Source organism: Diospyros lotus, chromosome 8 (assembly GCF_014633365.1).
Source record: "Diospyros lotus cultivar Yz01 chromosome 8, ASM1463336v1, whole genome shotgun sequence".
In the NCBI taxonomy this organism is placed as follows: domain Eukaryota; kingdom Viridiplantae; phylum Streptophyta; class Magnoliopsida; order Ericales; family Ebenaceae; genus Diospyros; species Diospyros lotus.
In genome coordinates this window covers 32,391,676-32,417,003 of record NC_068345.1, presented here as the reverse complement: position 1 = coordinate 32,417,003, position 25,328 = coordinate 32,391,676, and the positions used below count along the sequence as shown (strand labels likewise).

Here is a 25,328-nt window from a genome sequence, read left to right as displayed (position 1 = left end):
ATAAAGCATTTTGGTAGTTTATGTGTTAACTAATGGTTCGAGAAGAAAAGGAAATGCACAGGTACTCTACCCATATAAATCTCAGGATACTGAACATATATTGTTCCCTATGTAATATACATAAAAATGTGTGCGCGTACATCCTTCTCCTGGCAACTATATAATTATGTAGAGTCCTTGACTAATTAATTCATTAAAAAGACACTAAAATTCAAGAGAGAACAACGCTAGATTTACAGCAGTATATATATATATATATATATATATGAAAGTGAAGCCTTTCGATCATTCAGCACAAATTCAGAAAAGCCAAATCTCATCGGCAGAGGAAGATAGACATCAAACACACTAGACAAGAACCCATCTTTGTCAACCACTCCCTCATCCGGAGCAACCCAAGAACAGATACTCATGTGCCAACCCATAAAACTCTACAAACCGCCAAATGCTGAACTTAACTAAGAACTACGCCAATTCCCGAGCCAAAATATAAATACGACGTTAATCAAGATGAAACTCCTCAACCAATCAGAAAGACTAGTAGTTCATGGCCAGAAGCAGGGTGCTGCAATGCCCATCTCCGGCATCACTCGTTGGAGTTCTAGCTGTTGTGTATGTTGTGGCTGTGATTTTCGGAGGTGTTAATGGCGAACTATTGATCGGAGTGGGCAGCTACGATATGACGGGGCCGGCTGCAGATGTGAACATGATGGGATACGCCAATATGGATCAGAATACTGCCGGCGTTCACTTCCGGCTTAGAGCAAGAGCTTTCGTGGTCGCGGAGAGCCCTCAAGGCGCAAGGTTTGCTTTTGTAAATCTTGATGCTGGCATGGCTTCCCAACTTGTTACGATCAGAGTAATCGAGAGGCTGCAGTCAAGGTAATTAGATATGCATGAATCCTAGCCCATGCACTGATTTTTATCCCATATTTATCTAAACAAAAATTGTGTGTTGTAAATTAGGTATGGAAACTTGTACACCGAAGATAACGTGGCAATAAGTGGAACCCATACTCATGCTGGGCCCGGAGGATATTTGCAGTATCTTCTTTACTCGATTACTTCTCTTGGATTTGTCCCACAATCATTTGATGCCATTGTCACTGCAATTGAGATGAGCATTGCCCAAGCTCATGAAAGTCTCAAGCCCGGTTCCATTTTCGTCAACGTAGGTGAGCGTTTTTCGTCTCTAAATCTCTATAAATGATCCTAATAAACTGCACTTGCACCAACTTATATGTAGGAGAATCCTTTCAGTCAATAATACATAATATGGTCGTTTTGCAGGAGATGTGGAGAATGCTGGAATAAACAGAAGCCCGAGCGCATATTTATTAAACCCCGCGGAGGAACGAGCCAGGTATGGCCGCGATGTCGACACGGAGATGACGCTTCTGAAGTTTGTGGACGGAGAGAGCCGGAAGAGCATTGGAGCATTCAGCTGGTTTGCCACCCACGGAACCTCCATGAGCCGGAACAACAAGCTCATCAGCGGCGACAACAAGGGTGCCGCAGCTAGGTTCTTCGAGGACTGGTTCGCTTCCTCCACCACAAACTCCACCGCCTCATCCCCTAACACTAGCACATCAGGTATGTCAACTTTGATCTATCCATGAAGACATGACACTACCTATAATTGAAATGTCATGCCATGTCACTGCGCCAAAGAGGTTGTATGAGAGTTGCATTGAATACTTTCCCCTTTTAACACGATAGTCAGAAGTTGCAGAGAAAGATAATGGAAATTTGCTAGAAAAAGCATCGAATATCAAGGCCACGGGAGGGCAGCCTTGCAAGAAAACAACTAGCGAAGGCTTCAAGGTGAGGAAGAACGATGGGTCTCTGTTTGTAGGGGCCTTCTGTCAATCAAACGTTGGAGATGTGAGCCCCAATGTTCTTGGAGCCTTCTGCACTGACAGCGGATTGCCTTGTGATTTCAACCACTCTTCCTGCCACGGCGACGACACTCTCTGCGTGGGCCGTGGGCCTGGGTACCCAGATGAAGTGCTAAGCACGAGGATCATAGGAGAGAAGCAGTTCAAGAGGGCTGTTGAGCTATTTACATCTGTTGAAGAAGAGTTGACTGGGAAGATAGACTGTCGCCATGTTCATCTGAATTTCACAGATTTGGAAGTGGACTTGAATGGAAAGGTGGTGAAGACTTGTCCAGCAGCCCTGGGCCCAGGTTTTGCTGCTGGAACTACTGATGGACCCGGTATGTTTGGTTTTCAGCAAGGCGATACAGAGGTATCATCTTCTTTTGTCTTTCAAGCCCATATTGGAGCATTAATTTCCTTGACACTCGGGTTCACAGTCCATAACATAAATTCCTATTATTTATTTTATGAACAGATCAACAAGTTGTGGAAAAAGTTGAGGGACTTGCTGAAGGAACCAAGTGAGTATCAGGTAGACTGTCAAAAGCCTAAGGCCATTTTGCTTGACAGTGGAGAAATGTTTGAACCCTATGCTTGGTCGGTAAGGCAACTTTCTATTCTGTCCTCAATCCATGCATCAGCCAAAACCCGAACTTCCTCTATGAAATTAGGCTTTTTTCAAATAAAATTGCTAAACGAAAAGGAGATTTTCTAATTTGCTTTTGTGGATGTACATGCAGCCGGCAATTCTGCCAATTCAAATGCTGAGGTTAGGCAGGCTGATCATACTCTCTGTTCCAGGAGGTTTGATTTCCTTCACACAACTTTTTCCCCCCAATAAACGGTTCATGTCCATGTTATAGTAGCTTCCACACTAACAATAACAGGAACACTCAAATTTCCACTTTTATCACCAATATTTGGAGTTCTGGTGCTACCATTGATGACACAAGCTTCTTTAGGCTCAAAACCAAAGACCAACTGGTTTCTACCCAAACTTAGGCCGGCCTGCATTCAAATATTCCTACAACAAAAAGTCCCAGCATGGCTATACAAGTGGGAAGTCCCACCTAGCCATGATTTCTTGTTATCTTTTACTTTCAAACCAAAACATTCAACATTCTAACTTTTAATTTCAAAAATGCTACTGCCTAGTTATTCTTATTCCAACTATTTACCTAAACAAAGTTTTGCAAGAATAGTATTTAATTATCCAGAAAAGTCCAGATGTCCATCTTAAACTTAAACTACTTTCACTCTACAACCACCAAGCACCAAATAGCATGAACTGCATTCTTTTGATAGAAGGTAACAGCCTCTAACCTTCTATGAGATATTACAGAGTTCACTACAATGGCTGGCCGGAGACTAAGGGAGGCAGTCAAAGAGACACTGATAAGTGAGGGCAATGGTGAATTTGACAATACAACCCAAGTCATAATAGCAGGCCTCACAAATACTTATTCGCAGTACGTTGCAACTATTGAGGAATATGGGCAACAACGATATGAGGTACAAAGTTGCTTGTGACAAGATCTCTTTCGTTTAGTAGTTTAACAATGTTAATTCCTGAGATCATATCTGTCTTCCAGCTCCTTAAATCTTAATCTAGGAGTCAACCATATCTTTAAGGGTTCAGCAAAATCACTATTTATTCTCCAAGTAGACAAAGAGCCCATTTGATTATGGTTTCTGTATTTTCACTTTATTTTATTTAATTTCATAATTGAAAAAAGTAAAAATTTCAAATCAATTGTTTTTGTTTTATGTTTATTTGCATATCAACCAAAATTCTTGAAACCAGCTAAGAGGAGAGGATTAGTTTACCAAACTCATCCTCTTTTAGTTTATCCGTTGTCAAAAGAAGAAAACAATTTTCAGAATGATAACCAAGCCAACCCAAATAACTTTTTTAGACTTTTCATTTGTAATATGATCCAAATTTTCAATTCATCAAAAACAAATAGGACGCATCCCTAACTTTGAGATACAGGCTTTCATCTTTCGGGTTCATGAGTTAGCACTAGATTAGTTTCAAGATACAATGGGGGTACACAATCATCAAGTCATGACTTAATGGTAAATTGAAGTAATCTGCCTACATATAATGAACTGTACAGGCTGCTTCAACACTCTATGGCCCGCACACATTATCAGCATATATTCAAGAATTTAAGAAACTTGCAAAAGCGATGGCCAAAGGAGAGAATTTACCCCAGAAAGGCCCATCACCTCCAGATCTCTCCTCTGTTCAGCTCAGCCTCTTGCCAGACCCTTCTGGTGACTCACCTCCCCCTGGCATAGACTTTGGTGACATGAAAGAAGACATATCAGTTCCTAAAAGCGGTTCATTCAGAAAGGGAGATAAAGCAAGTGCCACGTTTTGGAGTCCCAACCCCAGATATGACCTGTTGACCGAAGGCACATTTGCTGTGTTAGAGATGCTTCAAGGGGAAAGATGGGTTCCAGCTTATGATGATGACGATTTCAGCTTATTCTTCAAGTGGAAATTAGATAACAGCAGTTTATATGGCTTAGCAACCCTCGAATGGGAAGTTCCAGAGGAGGCTAGCTCTGGGATTTATCGCTTGAGGCACTTTGGATCATCAAGGAAAACAGATAAATCCCCAATCAAATACTTTACTGGGGCATCTAGTGCATTTGCAGTGTCTTAAGATAACAATCCAGAAGTGCACCACTTCCCCTAGATGAAATAAAACTACGAGTAGCTGAACCTTTTCTGTATCTATCAGAATGCAAATCAGGTAAATAATGATTTGCATTTAAGAGTTTTAAGAATTATAAAGTGGAGAAAATACTTTGAGATTTTCCAGAACATTTAAATAGATTTTAATTCAGTTAGTTGCAAAAATACTTGGAGATTCTCCACTATATTTAAATAGATTTTAATTCAGTCAATGTGAAGTAGCTCTCTGCTTCTTAGCTAAATTCGTTATAGAGGAAGAATCCCTCTGAAAATGCCATCACATGAATAGCATATCTAACAAACTTTGCCGTATTCTTTTGTATTTTGTTTCTGTTATATTGTTGTTTTGTATGTTACTATTATTAGTTTGTTGTATAGTTAAACCAATGGCATAATTGTAAATTCTTGTAATTAGATGATGTTTTAGTTTTAGGGTATTTAAAGCCAAAATCAATGAATAAAATGGTCAATGAGGCATTTTACATACTCTCTCTCTCACTCTCTCTCCCTCTGTTTCTAATATGGTATCAGAGCGAATTTGAAGCCCTAGGTTGCCTTCCGCTTGCTTCACCTCTTCGTTTCTTCTTTTTATTGACGTCATGTTCTTCTTCTGACTACCGTAGTGTGAATCTCTAGTCAGAGGTCTGTATTTTTTTTCGATTGCTTGCGACTCTTCCTTGTTTGGAGATCTGCAATCAACTATTTCTTCTGGTAATCGCGAATCTTGCGATTTCCTTTATTCTATATCTTTCTTTGTTTTTTCAAAATCTGTTCGTCCATCTTTGATTTATAGCGACGGAAAATCTATCCTCTTCCTCGTTAAGGCTCAATTCCGCCATTGACGACATAACGAGTCCTTTTTTCTTACATCACTCTGACAACCCTAGCCTGGTCCTGGTGTCTCAGCCTTTGACAGGAGATAACTATGCTTCTTGGAGCCCAGCAATGTGGATCGCATTATTGGTAAAGAATAAGCTAGGGTTTATAAATGGTTCGATTTCTCGACCATCAAGTGACACTCTTCTTCTCAATGCTTGGATCAGAAATAATAATATGGTGATTTCTTGGATATTGAACGTTGTTTCTAAGGAGATATCTTCAAGTTTAATTTTCTCTGATTCTGCTCACGATATATGAACTGATCTAAAGAAAAAATTTCAACAAAGTAACGGACCTCGAATTTTCCAACTTAGGAGAGAATTGATGAATTTGAATCAAGGATAATTATCCGTGAGTGCATATTTCACAAAACTTAAGACTCTCTAGGAAAAACTTAGCAACTATAGGCTGGGGTGCTCATGTGGGAAATGTACATGTGGTGGTACTAAATCCCTAGCTTAACACTATCAAGTTGAATATGTAATGTCTTTCTTAATGGCTAAATGATTCTTTTGCACAAGTTAGAGGACAACTATTGCTTATGGATCCAATTCCCCCAATTAACAAAGTATTTGCTAATATTTTACTCTTGTATTTGCTTATGGATCAAATTCCCCCAATTAACAAAATATTTGCTAATATTTTACTCTTGTGTTAGTTTTGATGATGAAAAAAAAATTATTTATATCTCAAGTCAAATATGATTTTCAAACAAAAATCAATTTCAAGTACCTTTGTAAAAATAAAAATCAAATGAATTACATGTATAGAGATTTACAAAAACAAGTATTAAGATTTAAAAGAATCTCTTAAATGATTTTTATAAATTGGTTTTGAACTATTGAATAAATGAGGCAAAACATTTTCAAAGGCAAGAGACTATGCACGCTCTTTATAGATTGATATTTTTGTCTTTGATATAATTTTAATGATGAAATTCAATTGTATTTTATGATGAAATTATTTTATTAATTTTTATTTATTTACTTGGTGCTCTAATTTCTTTTATATGATTTATTAAGTAGCAAAAACAAAAAAGTTAATTTCATCGTACAATTAAATGTCAAAAATTTTGTTATAGATTTTTTGATGACATTTAAAATATTATGTTTCTATTTGATCAAAATTGTTGAATGAAAATTAAATCCAACGCCAAAATATCTTGTCATAAATTTTTTAATGACATTTGGAATATTATATTTTTACTTGATTAAAAAATTTATTATTAAATAAAAATTAATTTCATCATGATAAATTTGCATTTGAAATATTATGATTTTTATTTAATTAAAAATACTCCAAAAAGTTATTTTTCAAAGAGCTTAAAAATAAAAATGAACATTGCTGCCCTTAGGATTCAAACCACGCCACCAGCAAGCTTAAGCCTTAAGTACACGCAAGGAACCACTCCAACTAGAAACTCCTTTGTTCATTTATGTGCACAAACTTATATTTCTTTCAATTTGTTGACTAATGCTTTCAATATGTCGACGAACTCATTTTCATCTGTCGACTAACCCTTGAATCTATCCACTAAGTCGTTCGATCTGTCAACTAACAAAATATTTGCATTGAATGTGTCGACCGATTTTCACTCATCTGTCGACAATTTGTGTCTCTGACAACCTCCAACGACTAGTTTTCAAAATCCAACGACTACAAATGGCTAGTTTTCACTTGAAACTCTTGGGATGCTTATAAATATAAATCAAGAATGATTTAGAAGAGGCTAATGGATGAGAATGAAGTGAAGTGAGCTTACAAATTATTTTCATACTTCTCAATTGTATTTGTGCTTTCATAATTTTCTCTCAAAGGCTTTGATCTTCATTTGTATTTATTTGTTTCAAGCCTTATATCATTTTGAGAGACTTGTAACTAAGAGATTTATTTCTTAGATTCTCTCTTATTGTACATTTCTTGTATTTCCTAGTTTTGGTAGCTAGAGGGCTTACTTGTCTAAGTAGGAGGTTTTAGTGAATTGGTTTAAAATCTTTAGTGAAAAGCTAAGATAATGGATTAGACTTGATTTAAGTTGAATCATTATAAATCTTTTGTGTTCTTTATCTTTCTTGCTTTTTATCCTTTAAGCATTGCATTTGTCATTCTATACATATTTTATGTTTTAACTCACTAAAACTTTATTTGTATCAAAAAGATTTTAAATTCTATCATACCCCCTCTTGGGTGTGTGTCATAGCATTTCAAACCTATAATTTGCCCTGGTTATACAAAAAGAAAATCAGAGGACTATTCTTAGTGCAAAAGGTTCTAATCCCATTGCATTTTCTATTAAGCATAATGTGAGCAAGCATAACCAAAATAGATTTCAGAAAAGGCCTATATGCATTCACTGTGGGTATAATGGACACATAGTAGACAAATGCTATAAACTTCATGGATATCCCTTGGGGTACAAGCCCAAGCAACAGAATAATCCTAACCAAACAAATTCTAACGCTAAGTCTGTTGTTGTTAGTCAAGTTTCTGATGCAAGAAGTGGTAATTCTCAAGAAATTAAAAGGTTTATGCAGTCTTTGAACCCATGGCAGTATCAACACTTGCTGAATATGTTGAGTTCTCACCTAACAATGCCTAAAACAAGTACAAAGTCTGATACTTCTACTGATCAGGTGTCAGGTACTTGTCTCTCTATATATGAGAGTGTGTTGTTTAATCCTAAGTATTGGATATTGAATTCTGGAGCCACTAGCTATTTTTGCTGTAGCAAATCCTCATTTGTTGAACTAAGGCCTATTAGAAATGCTTCTATATCTCTCCCTGATCATACTAAGATATTAGTAGATTTTGTTGGCACTGTGAAGCATACCCCACATATTTTATTGAAAAATGTTCTATATGTTCCTCAATTCAAGTTCAACCTAGTCTATATAAGTGAATTAGTTGGGAAAAATGGCTTAAGTCTCAACTTCTCTTCTCATGCTTGTATTATTCAGGACACTCACAGTTTGAAGATGGCAAAGGTGATTTGATTGAAGGCTTGTATGTTTTTTATGTCACCAATGATGCTTCTTGTGATAGGATGACTAATATGGGATGTATTCAAAACTTTACTATCGCTCATGTGATTGATAAGAGTACTTGGCATAATAGGCTAGGACATTTATCTTTTAAGAAAATTGATACTTTAAAAGATCAATTGCACTATAGCAATCTTGGACTTGATTTTTGTTCTATATGCCCTTTAGCTAAACAGATGAGGCTTTCTTTTGTTTCAAATAATCACATGTCTTCGTGTGCTTTTGAACTTGTGCATTGTGACACTTGGGGTCCTTATCATACGCCAACTTATGCTGGGCATCGATACTTCCTCACTTTAGTTGATGACTGCACTAGATTTACTTGAGTCTTTCTTATGAAACACAAATCTGAGGCTAGGATCATTATTCCCAAGTTCTTCTTTTTAATTGAAACTCAATTTAATAAAGTGATTAAAAAGTTCAGATCTGATAATGCCTCAGAATTATAATTTACTGAATATTTTGCCTTTAAAGGTGTCATTCATCAGTTTTCATGTGCAGGCCTGAACAAAACTCAGTGGTGGAAAGGAAACACCAACATCTCCTTAATGTGGCTATGCACTTCTTTTTCAGTCCAGAATTCCTATAAAGTTTTGGGGGGATTGTATTCTTACTGCTACATTCTTGATTAATAGGACTCATGCTCTGATTCTACAAAACAATTCGCCCTATCAAGTATTGTATCATTCCCATGTGAATTACTCCTTGACTCTACACTGCCTTCTCATCGAACAAAATTTTCTCCTCGAGCTATAACATGTGTTTTTTTGAAGCATATTATACTGTAGCGTACAATAGCTTTAGCTATAGCTTGTGCCATGTTTGTTAGTTGTAGCTTGTGCTATATTTTTAAGTTAAGTTGTATAGGCTTATTTCATTATGTCAGTGTAAGAGCTTTAGCTGTTATATATATAAACAGCAAAGCTAACTAATTACGGTGTGATTTTCATTCTCTAATCAGAATTACGAAGTTAAGTGCAATTTTTTTCTCTTCTGTTTGTTCATCTATCCTAGGGTTTATTAAGTTTTGACATGGTATTAGAGCATTCAACGTAAGTCATGGCATCTGATTCAAATCACTGTACCTCATCTTCGATTCCTCCTCGTTCGTCTTCCTCTCTTTCTTCGACTTCGCATACTAGTTTTGGTGCAGTTGCGAAAGCTTTGAATTATGTACCGATCAAGCTCGACAACAGGAACTACATATTTTGGAAAGCTCAAGTTCTAGCTACTATTCGAGCATTCGATATGATTCAATTTCTAAACAATTCAACACCTCCTCTAAAGTTTATTATGGATCCAGACAGTGGCGATGCTGAAGCTACAAAATTGAATGATGATTATATGGATTGGTTGCGGTCAAACCAGTTTCTTCTTGACTGGCTTTTCTCGACCATTGGTAGAGATGTCCTGGCATAGGTGATTCATTGTGAATCATCTGCTGAGGTATGGTCTACCTTGGAGAAGCTATATTCTAGACAAACCATTGCAAAATATTTTCAATTAAAGCAACAATTACGTTCAGTAAAGAATGAATCTCTATCTGTTAATGACTATATTTTAAAGATCAAAACAATAAGCCATGCTCTTGCAGCCAAACCTCTTCCTGATAAGAAGCTATTACTAGCTATCTTAAATGGTTTAGATCATGACTATGAGACTGTTGTTAGTCTCATAACATACTAGATGGATGAAATAGATTTAGAAAATGTGCAATATCTTCTTTTGATGCATGAACAGCGGTTAGTCACACAGAATGTGTCACATTTGACAACTACTTTTGATTCACCTATGTCATCTTCAATGTCAGTTAACGTTGCTTCTTATTCCTCACAAAATGGAAATGGATCTATTACAAACACTAGAGGAGGTTATAATAATCGAGGAGGTCATTTTGGCACTAGATGAGGTAGAGGTAGAGGTAGATCAACTGGAAAAAGAATTTATTGTCAGCTTTGCGGAAAACTAGGGCATTTTGTGGATAAATGTTACCACAGATTTGATAAAAAATTTCATCGGAGTTCTAGTTCTAATTTTGGAAGAGGAAATTCAGTTAGTCAGATCAATTTTCATGATTCTCAGGCATACCTAGCTTCTGTTCGAGACTCTAGGGAAGGCTACATGACTGATTTAGGTTCATCTCATGGCATTGCTTATGGCACCACACCTCAATCATCTGAACCTACATTCCTACCTTATGATCAGTCTGATCCTTCATGGTTTGTGGACTCTAGAGCCACTAACCACATTACCTCCGGTGTTAATAATCTATCCATTTGTTCACCTTATCATGGCAGTGACAAAGTAACAATTGGTAATGGTAAGTCTTTACCTATCTCAGCTATTGGTACTACACAAATTTCTTCCGTTTCTGGTCCTAAATCTTTTATCTTTTTACCTCATGTTCTTCAAATGAAGAAAAACTTGATTAGTGTTTCTAAATTAACTTGCGATAATAATGTTGTTACTGAATTTGATTCACATTCATGTATTGTCAAGGACAAGGATTCCAGACAGATGTTACTTCAAGGACATCTTAGGAATGGACTCTACCGACTGAATTCAGCTTTTGTTCCAGCTGCACCCAGTCACTATGTTCATCCTATTGAGCCTATTGATTCTATTCAATCTACTCCTTTTTTTACATGTAATAAACAGTACAAAAGTACATGTAATAAGCACTCATTTTGTCATGAGTTGCCAAATCATTGTGTCAATGTAGTTCAAACTGATTCTGATGTCTGTAGACAATGGCATGCTCGCTTGGGGCATCCATCAACTTGTGTACTGCAACTTATATTGAATAAAATTCAAGTTCCATTTTCTTCTATTCCTTTTTGCAATTCCTGCAAGCTTGGGAAATTAAATCAACTACCATTTGTTCATTCTGAGATCAAATCAAATAAACCTTTAGAACTAGTCTATTCCGACTTATGGGGACCATCACCTGTTCTTTCAATTGAGGGTTATAGATATTACATGATATTTGTGGATGCAAATACCTGGTACACTTGGTTATATCCCTTGAAACTCAAATCAGATGCTCTACCCACGTTTATAACCTTTCACAAATTTATTGAACTGCAATACCAACACAAAGTCAAAGCTTTACAAACTAACAATGGGGGAGAATTTAAGGCCTTTTTACCTTATCTTAGAAACTCTGGGATTCAAGCTCGATTTTCATGTCCCTACACACACCAACAAAATGGTCTGGCTGAGAGAAAACATCGTCATATAGCTAAAATGGGGTTAACTCTATTAGCTCATTCTCATATGCCTCTTAAGTGTTGGGTAGAAGCATTTCAAATTGCAGTATATATCATTAATTTGCTGCTAGCATCACCCATTAAATTTTCCAACCCATTTAAGTTGTTGTTTGGGAAATCCCCTAACTATTTTCTTAGACCTTATAACAAGCACAAATTTGCCTTTCATACTACAAAATGTGTGTTTCTAGGCTATAGTCATTCTCAAGACGGGTATAAATGCTTGCATCCATCTAAAAAGATCTATGTATCAAGGCATGTTCAGTTTAACCCTAATGACTTTCCCCAATCTTCTCTGTTTGTATCTTCTTCTATTTCTTCATCTTCATCGTCTACTACGAAGTTTGGGTTATCCACTTCTCATTTTCAGTCTCTCCCTTTTCAAAATTGCCTAAGGTAGCACCATCCTTAATTCCTTCCTTGTCAATTACAATTTTTGATCAGCAAGCTGTAGCTTCGCATGCTATAAGTTCTCCTTGTGAACAACCATCTGCTCAGTCTTTTCCTCTTCCTTCTAAGCAGCTTCTTTCAGTTTCTAAACCTAAATCGCCTGCAACTCATTCCATACATCCTATGCTTACCCGATCTAAAGCACAAAGACTTGTCACTGTCTTTCCTCATGCCTTAGTGAGTAGCCTAGAACCATATTCAGTCCATGAGGCTTTGCTAGATTCTCGATGGTTGCAGGCTATGCAAGAAGAATTTGCAGCCTTGCAGAGGAATAAAACATGGGATCTTGTTCCCTTTTTAGAAGATATGAATATCATTGAAAGTAAATGGGTGTTTCAGGTAAAGTATAAATCAGATGGCTCTATTCTTAAGCATAAAGCAAGACTGGTAGCTAAGGGTTTCCTACAAACACCTAGTGTAGATTATGCTGAAACTTTTAGCCCTGTTGTGAAAGCTCCAACAATCAGAGTATTGTTTTCCTTAGCTGTCACTTTTGGTTGGGATATTCAACAAATGGATATCAATAATGCTTTTCTAAATGGTGACTTGGAAGAAACTGTTTACATGACTCAACCTGAGAGTTTTGTGAGTTCTCAATATCCCTCTCATGTATGCAAATTATGAAAGTCTATATGGTTTAAAACAAACACCTCGTGCTTGGTATGTGAAGCTGAAATCTACATTTCAGAATTGGGGATTTACTAGAGCTACATCAGATGCTTCTCTTTTCATTAAACGGACAGCCTCTTATGTCTTGTTTGTTTTGGTCTATGTTGATGACATTCTTATAACCGAGTCTGATTCTACTGCTCTTCAGCTGTGTATTAAAGATTTGAACAGAACGTTTGCATTAAAAACCCTAGGTTCAGTCAATTATTTCCTAGGGTTTGAGGCTTTTAGAAATACAGCTGGAATTTACTTAACTCAAGCCCGGTACGCTATGGATCTGTTGAAGAAATCTGACGTGTATGACAGTAAATCTTGTGTAACACCTGTAACTTCTAGGTTTTCTCTTACAAATGAAGGTGAAATGTTTTCTAATCCATCCTTGTATCAAACCCTAATTGGTTCTTTTCAATACTTAACATACACTCGACTGGATATTGCTTTTGTGGTTAATAGATTAAGTCAGTTTTTGGCAACTCCTAAAGTGCAGTACTGAGTTGCTTGTAAGCGGCTACTCAGATATTTGAAAGGCACAATGGGTTATGGTCTTTTATTCTCTCCCTCACCTGAAAATTTAACTATTTCAGTCTACACTGATGCAGATCATTCAGGGTGCAAGGTTATAAAGCGCTCAACCAGTGGATTTTGTGCATTTCTTGGTTGTAATCTGATTGTTTAGGGCGGTGGTTGCTCGGTTAGTAGGGGAAGCTAAATACCAAGCTATAGCTCAAGGAGTAACAGAATTACTATGGCTAAAGTCATTATTTTCAGAGCTGGGGTATTCAGATACTATTTCTTCTAAGCCTATTGTGTGGAGTGACAATTTGGCTGCTAAGAGTATGGCTGAAAATCCAATTTTCCATGGGAGAACTAAGCACATAGAGATTGATATTCATTTCATTTGAGAAAAGGTTGAGAATGATGAAATAGAAATTAGATATGTGCCTACAAAACATCAGATTGTTGATATTTTCACAAAGGGGCTGACTAAGGACCATTTTCAATTTTTGTGTAGCAAGCTTGTCTTAAAGTTTTCTCCAGTACACAAGGATTGCAGTTCAGGAGAGTCCTAATTGAGGGGGAATGTTAAAGCATATTGTACTGTAACGTACAGTAGCTTTAGCTGTACCTTGTGCTGTGTTTGTTAGATGTAGCTTGTGCTATGATTTTAAGTTAAGTTGTATAGGCTTATTTCATTATGTCGGTGTAAGAGATTTAGCTATTATATATATAAATAGCAAAGCTAACTAATTGCAGTGCGATTTTCATTCTCTAATCAGAATTACGAAGTTAAGTGCAATTTTCTTCTCCTGTTCGTTCATCTATCCTAGGGTTTATTAAGTTTTGACAGTGTTTTCATAGGATATCCTCCAGGTGTCAAGGCATATAAAGTGTATGATATTAACACCAAATCTGTCTTCGTTTCCAGAGATGTGGTGTTTCATGAACATATTGTTCCTTTTCACTCTATTACTTCTCCTAATGAAGTCATATATCTCTTTCCTGATGTGGTTTTGCATGTACCTTTCTATGATTTGCCTTATTGTTCCTCTATTCCCTTGAATACCTCGTCCATCTTAATTGAGGGTCAGTCTATCATTTCCATTTCTAATTCTGGTGGTTTTGTTCCTATATCTATCCCCAGGACTTCTAGAAACATTAGACCTCCTTCTTATCTTCGTAACTATCATTGCAACCTATTATCTCATAAACACTTTCCTTCAACTTCGTCCTCCTATCCTTTGCAACATTTTGTTTCTTATTCTAAATTTTCTCTTGTTCACAGCTCATTCCTTCTTAATGTTTCTTCCAATTTTGAGCCTCAATTCTATCACCAAGCTGTTCAATATCCTCACTAAAGAGATGCATTAGCAGCTGAGTAGAATGCCATGCATTTGAATAACACATGGACTATCACCTCTCTTCCTTTGAATAAGCATACCATTAGGTGCAAGTGAGTTTACAAAATTAAGTATAAGTCAAATGGCTCCATAGAGAGGCATAAGGCTTGTTTAGTGGCAAAAGGGTATACTCAACAGGAAGGGCTGGATTTCTTAGACACTTAATCTCCTGTTGCAAAACTTATTACAGTGAAGATCTTACTTGCCCTAGTTGCTATGAAGCAGTGGGCTTTTGTTCAATTAGACGTCAATAATGCTTTTCTAAATGGAGATCTTTTTAAGGAGGTCTACATGGATTTACCTTTTGGGTATAAGCCTCAGGTTTCTAGTATTAAGGGGGAGAAGTGGTCTGTCGATTACATAAGTCCATCTATGGTTTAAAATAGGCTTCTTGGCAATGGTTCTCAAAATTTTCTCATACCCTTGTTCAATTTGATTTTTAGCAGTCCAAATCTGATTATTCCTTGTTTACCAAAGGTAATGGCTCTTCTTTTGTGGCTCTTCTTATTTATGTGGATGATATAATCATCTTCAATCCAAATTTGACTGCCATCAATTCTCTCAAGACATTTCTACATAGCCAATTTAAATTGAAAGATCTCGGTCGTTTGCAATATTTCCTTGGATTAGAAATTGCTCAATCTAAGAATGATATTTTTCTTTCTCAAAAACATTACACTTTGCAACTCTTGGAAGACATGGGTTTTCTTACTAGCAAACCTACATCTCTATCTATGGTTCCTAATCTCAAATTGAGTTTGCATGAGGGTGAATTACTTGAGGATTCTTCTCTTTATACACGTCTCATTGGCCGATTACTTTACGTTACCATTTCCCGACCTGATATCACTTTTGCAGTTCACAAACTTTGTCAATTTGTGTCTCATCCTAGAAAACCCCATCTCGATGATGTCCATCATTTGTTCTCAAAGCTACTTCGGGTTAGGGATTATCTTTTCCAACTTCTTCTTCCTTGCAGCTTCGGGCTTCCTCGGATACTGATTGGGGTTCATGCTTGGACACTCGCCGATCAGTTACTGATGCGGACACTGATCAAGACCTGGCCCAAACCAAGGCCGAGCCGACCACGCCGGAATAGTAGCACCAGAACAGTATTTTAATACTTCATATGTTTTAGGATTCTACTTCATGTTTCTACTTGATTTAGGATTCTATTTCATGTTTGATTAGGATTTATTTCTATTAATATTCTAGTTGGATTTGCATTATTTACCGGCTATTGTGTTTTTCTCGGTGATTCTTTGGTCTCATGGAAGTCTAAGAAACAAACTATTATGTCCCATTCTTCAGCTGAAGCTGAAGCTAAATATCGTGCTTTAGCCTCTACTACTAGTGAACTTACTTGGCTTATTCAGATTTTGGTGGACTTTCAGGTTCTTCCCTCATTTCCTGCTTTGCTTTTTAGTGATAACCAAGATGCTACGCACATTGCCAACAATCTGGTATTTCATGAATGTACCAAGCACATCAAGTTTGATTGCCATTTTATTCGAGATAAAGTTGTTGTTGGTCATATCAAACTTCTTTCCATCCAGACATATCATCAATTGGCTGATTTGTTTAACCCAAGGCTCCCCCGACAGCTCAATTGTTTTCCTTATTGTCCAAGATGGCCGTTCTCAATCCTCATTGTCCATCTCAAGGGAAGAGTAACAGAGTTTGTTGTATTCTTTTGTATTTTGTTTCTGTCATATTGTCGTTTTATATGTTACTGTTATTAGTTTGTTTGTTTTACTGTTTAGTTAGTTTGTTGTATTGTTAAACCAATGGCATTCTTGTAAATTCTTATAATTAGATGATGTTTTAGTTCTAAGGTATTTAAAGCCGAGATCTATGAATAAAATGGTCAATGAGACATTTTACATATTTTCTCCCTCCGTGTTTCTAATATCTAATCATAAACAAAGACGCATTTTATTACCCAAAAGCCTCTCTTTGCTTTGTTCTGTTACTATAACCAGTTGCAACCGAAAGATCGCAAAATATCATGATTTTACCGTGTTACAAACAATGATCTCAGCACAAAGAAAGAAGCAGATAGGAGGCTCTTTGCTTCAGAAATCTAAAACTAAAAATCAACCAAAATGAAAAAATCTAGCCAAACACCAAAAGTCATATGTTTTGGAGTCACAGTTAAGCCCACAATAAGTTGTCTCTAGGGAAAACATAAACAGATAACAAGAGAGGAAGTTATTCATTTCTTCATCCAAATCACGCACCGGAGAGACTTTCCTTCCATAAGTAAATCAATAGCTTTATTGATGTCTTCAAAGGTCACCTCATGTGTGACAAATTCATCCAGCCGCAATTCCTGAAAGCATAATTAGTTAAAGGGATGAGTTGTGAGGTGCCACTATAGAGTTAAGCAACCCTTGGTGTCTACAGCTCCCATTCTCATAATTGTTTATCAATTATTTAAATTGACAACATTATATCACTTAATGTAGAGTCAAGAAACCAGCCCACTTAAAGCACCAGAACTCTCAAGATTAAATAAGAATTTCTTAACCAAGAAAGAGTTCTCTTCCTATCCAGACAACATTTAAAAGAAAAAATTACTAAAATTTCAGTTTACCTTGTCCATATACCATTTGAGAAGGACTGGAATATCAGATTTAGCTTTTAGACCTCCAAAAAGCGAGCCCATGATCTGCTTCCCACCGTGAAGGACCTCAAAAGAACTGAAGCTCAACTTTGCTCCTGGCTTGTCCACTCCAATTACAACTGTCTTTCCCCAACCCTGAAGTTTGACTAGGAGAATTAAATTTGGGATTTTCAACAAATACACCAAAAAGTTGTAAGATTTTAGGACTCTATCCTTCCATACTGGAATATCTGCAGAAATAGTTTAGGGATGATTTTGGAACCAAAAGATTTTTATTGACGGGGAAAGTAGATTAAAGGCAAAAGATAAGTGATAGACCAAATGCTTCCCGCAATCAAAGCACTTTTTCATAAAATTCCTGATGTAAAATTCGGTAATCATCTCCTAGAGTACTTATAATCTTAGCTGATGAGCATTATACAAAAGAACTTTATTTTCTTGCATGCACATATAGCATAAAAGCTGTGACAGGCACAATTAAACCCACCTCATTCACTTCCACCAGAAAATATCAAATTCATTGTTAGAGTTATAATCTTAACAATTTCAACAAATGTTATCCAACCACATTCAGCAAGCTGAGCATTGATGCTAACACTATTAAACACCTGACCACCAAAAGCCTTTAACTTTTAGAGAGAGATAAATTACTTATACATTCATGTGCAGCCAAGCTACACCGATGGGGCCAAACACATGGAAGGTTAATTGTTAGATGGTGAGATTTTTTTTGGCTAGCCAGTTAGATGGTGAGATTTCAATGCTGGAACTCCTGAATGCATGGAGGTGTTAAAACTTTTTTCCAACCATTCAAAAAGCCCATACTTGTGAAAGAGGTGTATCTTTATTATTTAAACCTTCAAAAAACACATACCCAACATAATACTACCTCCTGAAAGGTCAAAGCTGTATGATGTATACAAATTGTTTAATCAACAATTGGCACATTGGCAGTTGCATTATAGGAGGTGTGTAGTATAACACAAACACAGACAGAGGCAAATGATATGAGCATGTGTGTATAGTTCATGTTGTGTGCGTGTGTGTGTGCATGTGTGTGTGTGAGAGAGAGAGACACCTTTCGGCAGCAAGCATATGCTTCATGCACCAAGGATGCCAAACCAACACATTCAAAGCAATAGTCTGCACCTCCACCAGTCATATTCTTTATGAGCTGCTCATTGTCAAAGAAGAATGAAGTAATAATATTACAACCTACTATTTTATCCTTTATTGCAACTTATTAACTTAATGTCCAAGAAGATAAGAAATAATTAATAAAGTTTATTAAAAATAAGCTATAAAAAATAATTAGCCAACATACTTGCTGAAATATTAAGTTCCATGTGAGGCACAATCTAAACCATGCATGTATCTCTTCTTCAAAATTTAGTATTCTATTCCAATACTTTAGATCAAGAGAATGAGGGGGATATGCATTGAGCCAACAAAAGTGCTTGAGTTAACAAGTTTACCTCGCTCACAGGTTGGTCCGTGCAGTTTGCAGGGTTCACAAAGTCAGTTAATCCAAACTTTTTCCCTGAGTAAAAAAGAAACTACCATTATTTGATGTCAAACAGACTCAATACATAGAGGTTGCTTCATCATTTCAGAAGATTGTTCAAAACTTCTAATTTAAGTGTCCGCAAATCACTTCATAAATGCATTGGCAAATAAAGCCCAAGATCCATAATCAATCACGTGAGATCACATGAAACTTGCATTCCACAGAAAAGGAAGGGATCCTTCGTCTGCATTATGATGGTTAAAGGCTAATTGTCCAAAGTAAAACAACTAAACACCAAAAGAAAATTGAAACTGCGTTTTTACCAAGTTCAAATTTTGCAGGGTTCACATCGACACCAATAATTCTACTTGCTCCACATAGTCTGGCTCCCTCTGCAACCTATGACACCAAACTATAAGCATGATAGTAATCACATGACAAGCTTGGTAGCTTTTTTCCTTTTTAGGTTAGCTCAACATAGTATAATATGAGAGGAAGCAACTAGATAGAGAAAAAAAATAGGGAGTGGAGCAGGAGACTTCTACACGAGTTGCTGCAGAACTGTACCGCTAATCCAATTGCACCCAGCCCAAATATTGTGACAGTTGATCCCGGTTCCACATTTGCTGTTCTCCAAGCAGCACCTACCCCTGAAAACCAAGTTGTACTTATTTTTGCATTTTGTTTTTCAGGCTCCAGGGCAATTAGTTTCATCAAGTGAAAGAAAGTGTTTTATGATGCAGAATTTGATCGTAAAGCCAGGAAGCTAGATGCAATGCCATGTCATGAGGATGGACTGGAGCAGATTCTCTCTCTCTCTCTCTCTCTCTCTCTCTCTCTCTCACACACACACGCACGCACGCACGCACGCAAACAATACTAGTTGTGTACACATCAGCACAAACAGGGATACACAATTACTCCCATCAGCACAAACAGGATACACATCTCATAACTAGGAAAGCTACCTTCTTATCTTCAAGTTGACAAACTAGTACTAATGCTGAAATCAACTTTATGCTACTTGTGTGCCTTTGGAGTGTCAGGGATACACAATTACTCCCATCAGCACAAACAGGATACACATCTCATAACTAGGAAAGCTACCTGTCATGACCCCAAGGATCCCCAAGGATAGAGTAGGAAATATAATAGTATTTAGCTTACACGCAATACTATACTTTGTAATTTCCTTTCTTCTTTCTGTTATAGCTATTTGTTTTGGCTATAGGCAGTTATAGTCACTGTTGTAACTGCACATGAGTGCATGTGCAACGCTGTGAGGCTATATAAGCCACAGCTAGAGAGGATGGAAGGGCATGCTTGAATTGTTTGAATCAAACTCTGATTCTCTCTCTACAATTCTCTCCATTCTCCCTCTCGTTTCTCTCTACTGCTCTCCCTCATTTCTCTCTACATCCTTCCCCCATTTCTATCCATTTTTTCCTCTCCAATGTTCTGTTCTTGATTCTATTCCATCAGATCCTTTTGATTGTCAATCCAATCCTAGGCTAAACCCTAGGTACATGACACTACCTTCTTATCTTCAAGTTGACAAACTAGTACTAATGCTGAAATCAACTTTATGCTACATGTGTGTCTTTGGAGTGTGTAAAACTTATTTTATCAGGATTTTATTAGTGAAATGGCAATGCAAATATGCTGTTGAAAATGATATTAGTCAAACTTAAAAAGTCAAAAAGTACAAAAACCATAAAAATAAAGGTATGGGTTGTACTTGAGGGACTAGAGAAGAAGAGGACAAGTGTGGTGTAGAATGGTGCTAGATGAACTCTAGCAAACTAGAACAGAACAATGCATGCCAAAAAGGTCAAAATCATGTTTGGTACAGAGTAGACAGCCATAGATAGAGATAGTTGGAGGTCTAGAATTCAAGTGGCTGACACCACTTACTAGGATTAATGCTCATGATTGTTCTTATCTCTGTGACAAGTAAATTTTCCCAACAATTTCATCTTTGTTGTTGTTTTATACATAGGCCTCCCTATTATTTTTAGTCAAAAAGTGATGAATTTTATTGTACAGTAATTGGGACTCAAATAGTTAGCCAATTAATGAATCTTGGACATAATTACAATTATAACCAACATAATACAAATGTGACAAAATTGAAACCTGTTACCTGTTGACACTCCACAACTGAGGAGGCATGCCCTATCTGGCGGGGTTGCATTGTCAACTTTTACCAAATGGGCAACATCTATCACTGTGTACTCACTAAAACTTGAAATGAATAAGAAATGGTATAAAGTCTCCCCTTTAAGATCGGTGAACCTGCTTGTCTCCTCTCTATGCATCCAAGGAGAGACTGAGAAAGGTAAGTTTGAACACAGGTTGCTCTTCTTGGATTTGCAATCAGTACATTTTCCACAATCTGCCATGTAGGACGGGATGACAAGGTCACCTTCAGTCACCTCATCTACATCCTCCCCAACACTCTCCACAATCCTTACAGCACATTAATATAAAAACCATTAGAAAACTTGTTGGTGAGAAAGCATCCCTAGGGATGTAAATGGCCCCCCAATGGGTTCCCAATTAACCCCATTCAAAATTAAAACAAATATGAAAATTCATAATTGGGGGATATAGGCCTAAGGCTTATTTGAACATTTATCAAAACAAGTCTATAACTGGGGTTAATTGGGCCCCATTTACATCCCCTGCCATGGAGCTAAAAGTTGACCTAACTATGCAGTGGATCAGGTGTGGAGACGTATTGAACTTAATAGCAGGCAGCAAGTAAAACAGCTGCTAAAATCAGTATACATAAATGGGCAAATTTGGGGCCAAAATTTGAACTCTATTTCAGTCCCAAAAAACATCATGCTCATTATTTATTGATTATGTTAAAGAATTGTTAAGAATAAAATTGCTTCTAATTACAAGGATAGTTAGTTAGTTTGCTACAAACAGAAAACACAACCAGTGTTCTGTTTGTTACTGACAGCTGGCATGTCAGTTAGGTTGTTGAAAAGCAAAGAGCAGTACATAAACTCACCATTCTTGCTGATATTCATTAATTTGATTCTCTCATCATTTCCTTCCAATTTTCATTTTCTTTCTAGCTCTTACAAGAATGATGAACAAGTTGACAAAGAAATTCAGCAAGTTTTAGATCAGAGAATTTGTACAAAGAAACATTCAGAATTGCAGGGGCAAATAATCCAGACAAGGCTATATGGCACACTTGCTAATAAAATGGTTAAATACCAAATTGCAGGGCAAAGGTTTTCCGCACAAAGAAATGAGTCCAATGCAGCTAGTGTTGCAATTTGACAAACATTCATCACAAAAAGGTTCCATATCTTCCAGTCCTCAAACTTAATTTCTTTTGTTTGGGATGAGTAAATTCACCAATTGACAGCCTCGGCATCAAAACACTACTACGGCCATGCATTCCAGATGAAATTTCCCAGAGTGCAATGAACTTTAGGGAAAATAATACTATAATTTTAATATATTACTGAATAATTAGAAAAGGAAATAGTATATAATAATTAAACGTTATTGCTATAGTCTAAGGAAATGATTGAGAATTCAGGAGTTCATGATTAAGTTGAGCGCTAAAGGATTTTCAAGGAGACATCAAAAATTCAAATTGTGGTTCATAGAATAAAAGATAATAAACAACTAAAAATCTACCAAAACCATCATTCAAAAAACAAAAGGAAAAGATAAAATTACAAAAAACTAGAATAGCAAGAAGAACAAAAAAAATAGAACAAAAAAAATAGATGTAACGGTGCCAATGTTTGGTTTATTTTGTTGCTTCAGTGCATGGTCTACTCTGACAAGCTCAATTACAACAAGAAGTAGAAAAATCAGGCCTTGAGACAGATACTTTAAATAAAAGAATCAAGGGAACCTCAACCTTAGATCAGCAGAGGGAAGTGATGTGAAAGGAGAAAGATAAGAAGTGGAAGAAAAGGATTCGTTCACTTGTATATTTTAAGTTACCAAAAAAAAAAAAAAACAAATAAACATATATCTCCGTCAAAAAAAGAAAAAGAAAAACCTTCTTTATGAACCATGAGAAATGAGTACCGTTAAGCTATCTAGTTCATAACATGAATCTGGATGGGGAATAAGGAAAGCTATCAAGAAAAAAATAAATGACATAATTAAAGTTACATTTACTAATTTAGAATGAGTTGGGAGACTGAGAAAAAGAAAAATGAATAAGGTACTTGTGGCTAAAAAAATCATTTTGGGCTTGGTTATGCATTAAAGATTCTCCTTTACTTTCCCTGGAGAATCACAATTCAAACACGGAACTAACAAATCCAACCTTCAAACCATAACAGTAATCAAATTATGAGAGTTGAGCCCGAATTTCTGAACCACTTCACTCAACACAAGGATTCCAAACAGAAACAAGATAGAACTGACTTCAGACCGAGTATCAGATTCCCTGTCTATCAGATTCCAAAGTCAACCAAAAAATAAAATAAATAAAGACAATTTAGACATGCTTCTTAAGATAGAGGGACTGGCATAATAAAAGTTACCCGACAGATTCGTGACCCATAATTCTTGGAAAGTATCCGGGAGGATCCTTCAACAAAAAATGGAACAAAAGGCCAATTTCATCAACCAAACAAGTAAGTTGCAAAACCACTTTATGGAAGACAAATGAAGAAGACCTCATATTTCTCTGTTTTTCCTCGGAAAATCTTTTTCCCTAGGGCTATATTGGGAAATAGGATTGTAAAAAGAACGTTAATTAATTTACATATGCATTTTTCTTAAGTGCTTCATGCACTTGAGATAACTCCCTTTTCTTTTATCCCTTTCACAAATCCGAGTCCCAAAAAATAGAAAAGAAAATTTTCTCACTCACTTTGCCTTCTCCTCTCCATTCCGCTTCCACAAGTTCCAAAATGGACAGATATTACTGGTAAGAAATTCAGACTAATTACCTTGAGTTTCATGAAAGTGATGTCGCTGTGACAGAGAGAGGAGCATATGATTCGAACCCGAACCTCGTAACGCTTCGGAGGGGCCACAATCACCTCCTCTATCACCAGTGGCTCTCCAGGTGCTCGACTAATCGCCGCTACAGATTTTCAAGCTATCAATATCAGGAAAGAGGAGGAAAAGAGGGGGGGGAAAAAGGAAAGAATTCCAATCCTCGAGTAAACGCGCTTTTCACAAATCGTCACAGAAACAATAAAGGCTGGATCGTGACCTCTGCATCGGATTGGCTTCCCGGCCGTGTTTCGTGAATCTTGCACCTCCATTGCAAAGAAAACCGGTCCAGACGTTCACTCTCTCTCCTGGACTAGTGACAGGGTGTTTGGCTTAAGGTTTGATATAAGCTGTTGATACAGCTTATGCGATATTAACAAATAGCTGGTGAGGTGTCACCTCACCATCGTTAGGTACACCTCACCATCGTTAGGTAGGTGGCTTAAACACTACCATACAGTGTTTTACGAAAGATGGTGGACCATCATTAGGTAGGTGGCTTAAACTCTACCATACAGTGTTTTACGAAAGATGGTGGAGAAGATACAGTGTTTTACGAAAGATGGTGGAGAAGAGCTTTTGCAAAATGTTATTTATATATAAGTTGTGTTAATTGAGCAGTTTTTTTATTTTATCCTTATCATTTTTATTAATTTCGAGTCATGTCCTTCTTCTTCGATCTCCGCCTTCCGCAACCTATGACCCCAACTCTTCCAGCTGCCACCGTTGACCATTGTTGTTGCCCCTATCGGCCACTTCCCTTTGGCCATCATCCCTATTGTCCACTATTCCCATCTGTTTCAACTTTTCCCCTGTTACCGATCATTCGTCGCCGCATCAACAGCTACCCACTACTGTTTCCACCCTTATCTCCCCCATATGTGCCCCCATCACCCATTATGTGTATGTATATATAATACATAATACATATAATAAATATTGTATTAATATATTTTTAATAATTATGTATAATTTATTAATATCTAAGAATGTGTTTGATTGCACATATTTACCATAAAAAATGTATAATTATTACAATATTTTCTATGAAACACAATCAAACACTCTTAACTTTTTTATAAAAAAATGTGTATGGTACAAGCATTTAAAAATTCTTTTCATAAAATTCATTTTCCAAATGGGTGAGGTGGTTTTTGTTTTCTAGGCAAATATTATCTAGAATTAAATTCTAGGTAATGCAATCAAACACACCCTAAGAATGTGTTTGATTGCACACATTTATCATAGAAAATGTATAATTATTACACATATTTTCTATGAAAACAATCAAAGACTCTTAACTTTTATATAGAAAATATGTGTATGGTACAAGTATTTAAATGTTCTTTTCATGAAATTTATTTTTCAATGGGGTGTGATGGTTTTTGTTTTCTAGGTAATGCCACCAAA

The 25,328-nt window shown here is 36.6% G+C and overlaps 2 protein-coding genes across 3 annotated transcripts; one reads left to right on the top strand and one right to left on the bottom strand.

Moving 5' to 3' along the window:
* The first annotated feature begins 66 nt into the window (after positions 1-66).
* On the top strand, positions 67-10,601 carry LOC127808928 (neutral ceramidase 2-like). 2 transcript variants are annotated; one of them, XM_052347660.1, is made up of 8 exons: positions 67-882; positions 967-1,175; positions 1,291-1,593; positions 1,724-2,250; positions 2,356-2,481; positions 2,621-2,684; positions 3,223-3,392; positions 4,001-10,601. In XM_052347660.1, the coding sequence occupies exons 1-8, from the start codon at positions 548-550 to the stop codon at positions 4,553-4,555; spliced, it is 2,289 nt and encodes a 762-aa protein (XP_052203620.1). In that variant the 5' UTR covers positions 67-547; the 3' UTR covers positions 4,556-10,601. The 2 variants fall into 2 exon arrangements, with proteins under 2 accessions (XP_052203620.1, XP_052203621.1); XM_052347661.1 differs by having other exon boundaries at positions 1,733-2,250; positions 4,001-10,600.
* A 6,125-nt stretch (positions 10,602-16,726) lies between these two features.
* LOC127808927 (alcohol dehydrogenase-like 7) lies at positions 16,727-24,291 on the bottom strand. The gene is made up of 10 exons (XM_052347659.1): positions 24,139-24,291; positions 23,870-24,006; positions 23,459-23,505; positions 21,070-21,395; positions 19,494-19,576; positions 19,250-19,325; positions 18,895-18,959; positions 18,498-18,593; positions 17,390-17,554; positions 16,727-17,125 (listed from the first exon to the last, which is right to left on the bottom strand). The coding sequence occupies exons 1-10, from the start codon at positions 24,188-24,190 to the stop codon at positions 17,009-17,011; spliced, it is 1,164 nt and encodes a 387-aa protein (XP_052203619.1). The 5' UTR covers positions 24,191-24,291; the 3' UTR covers positions 16,727-17,008.
* Positions 24,292-25,328: the final 1,037 nt, after the last annotated feature.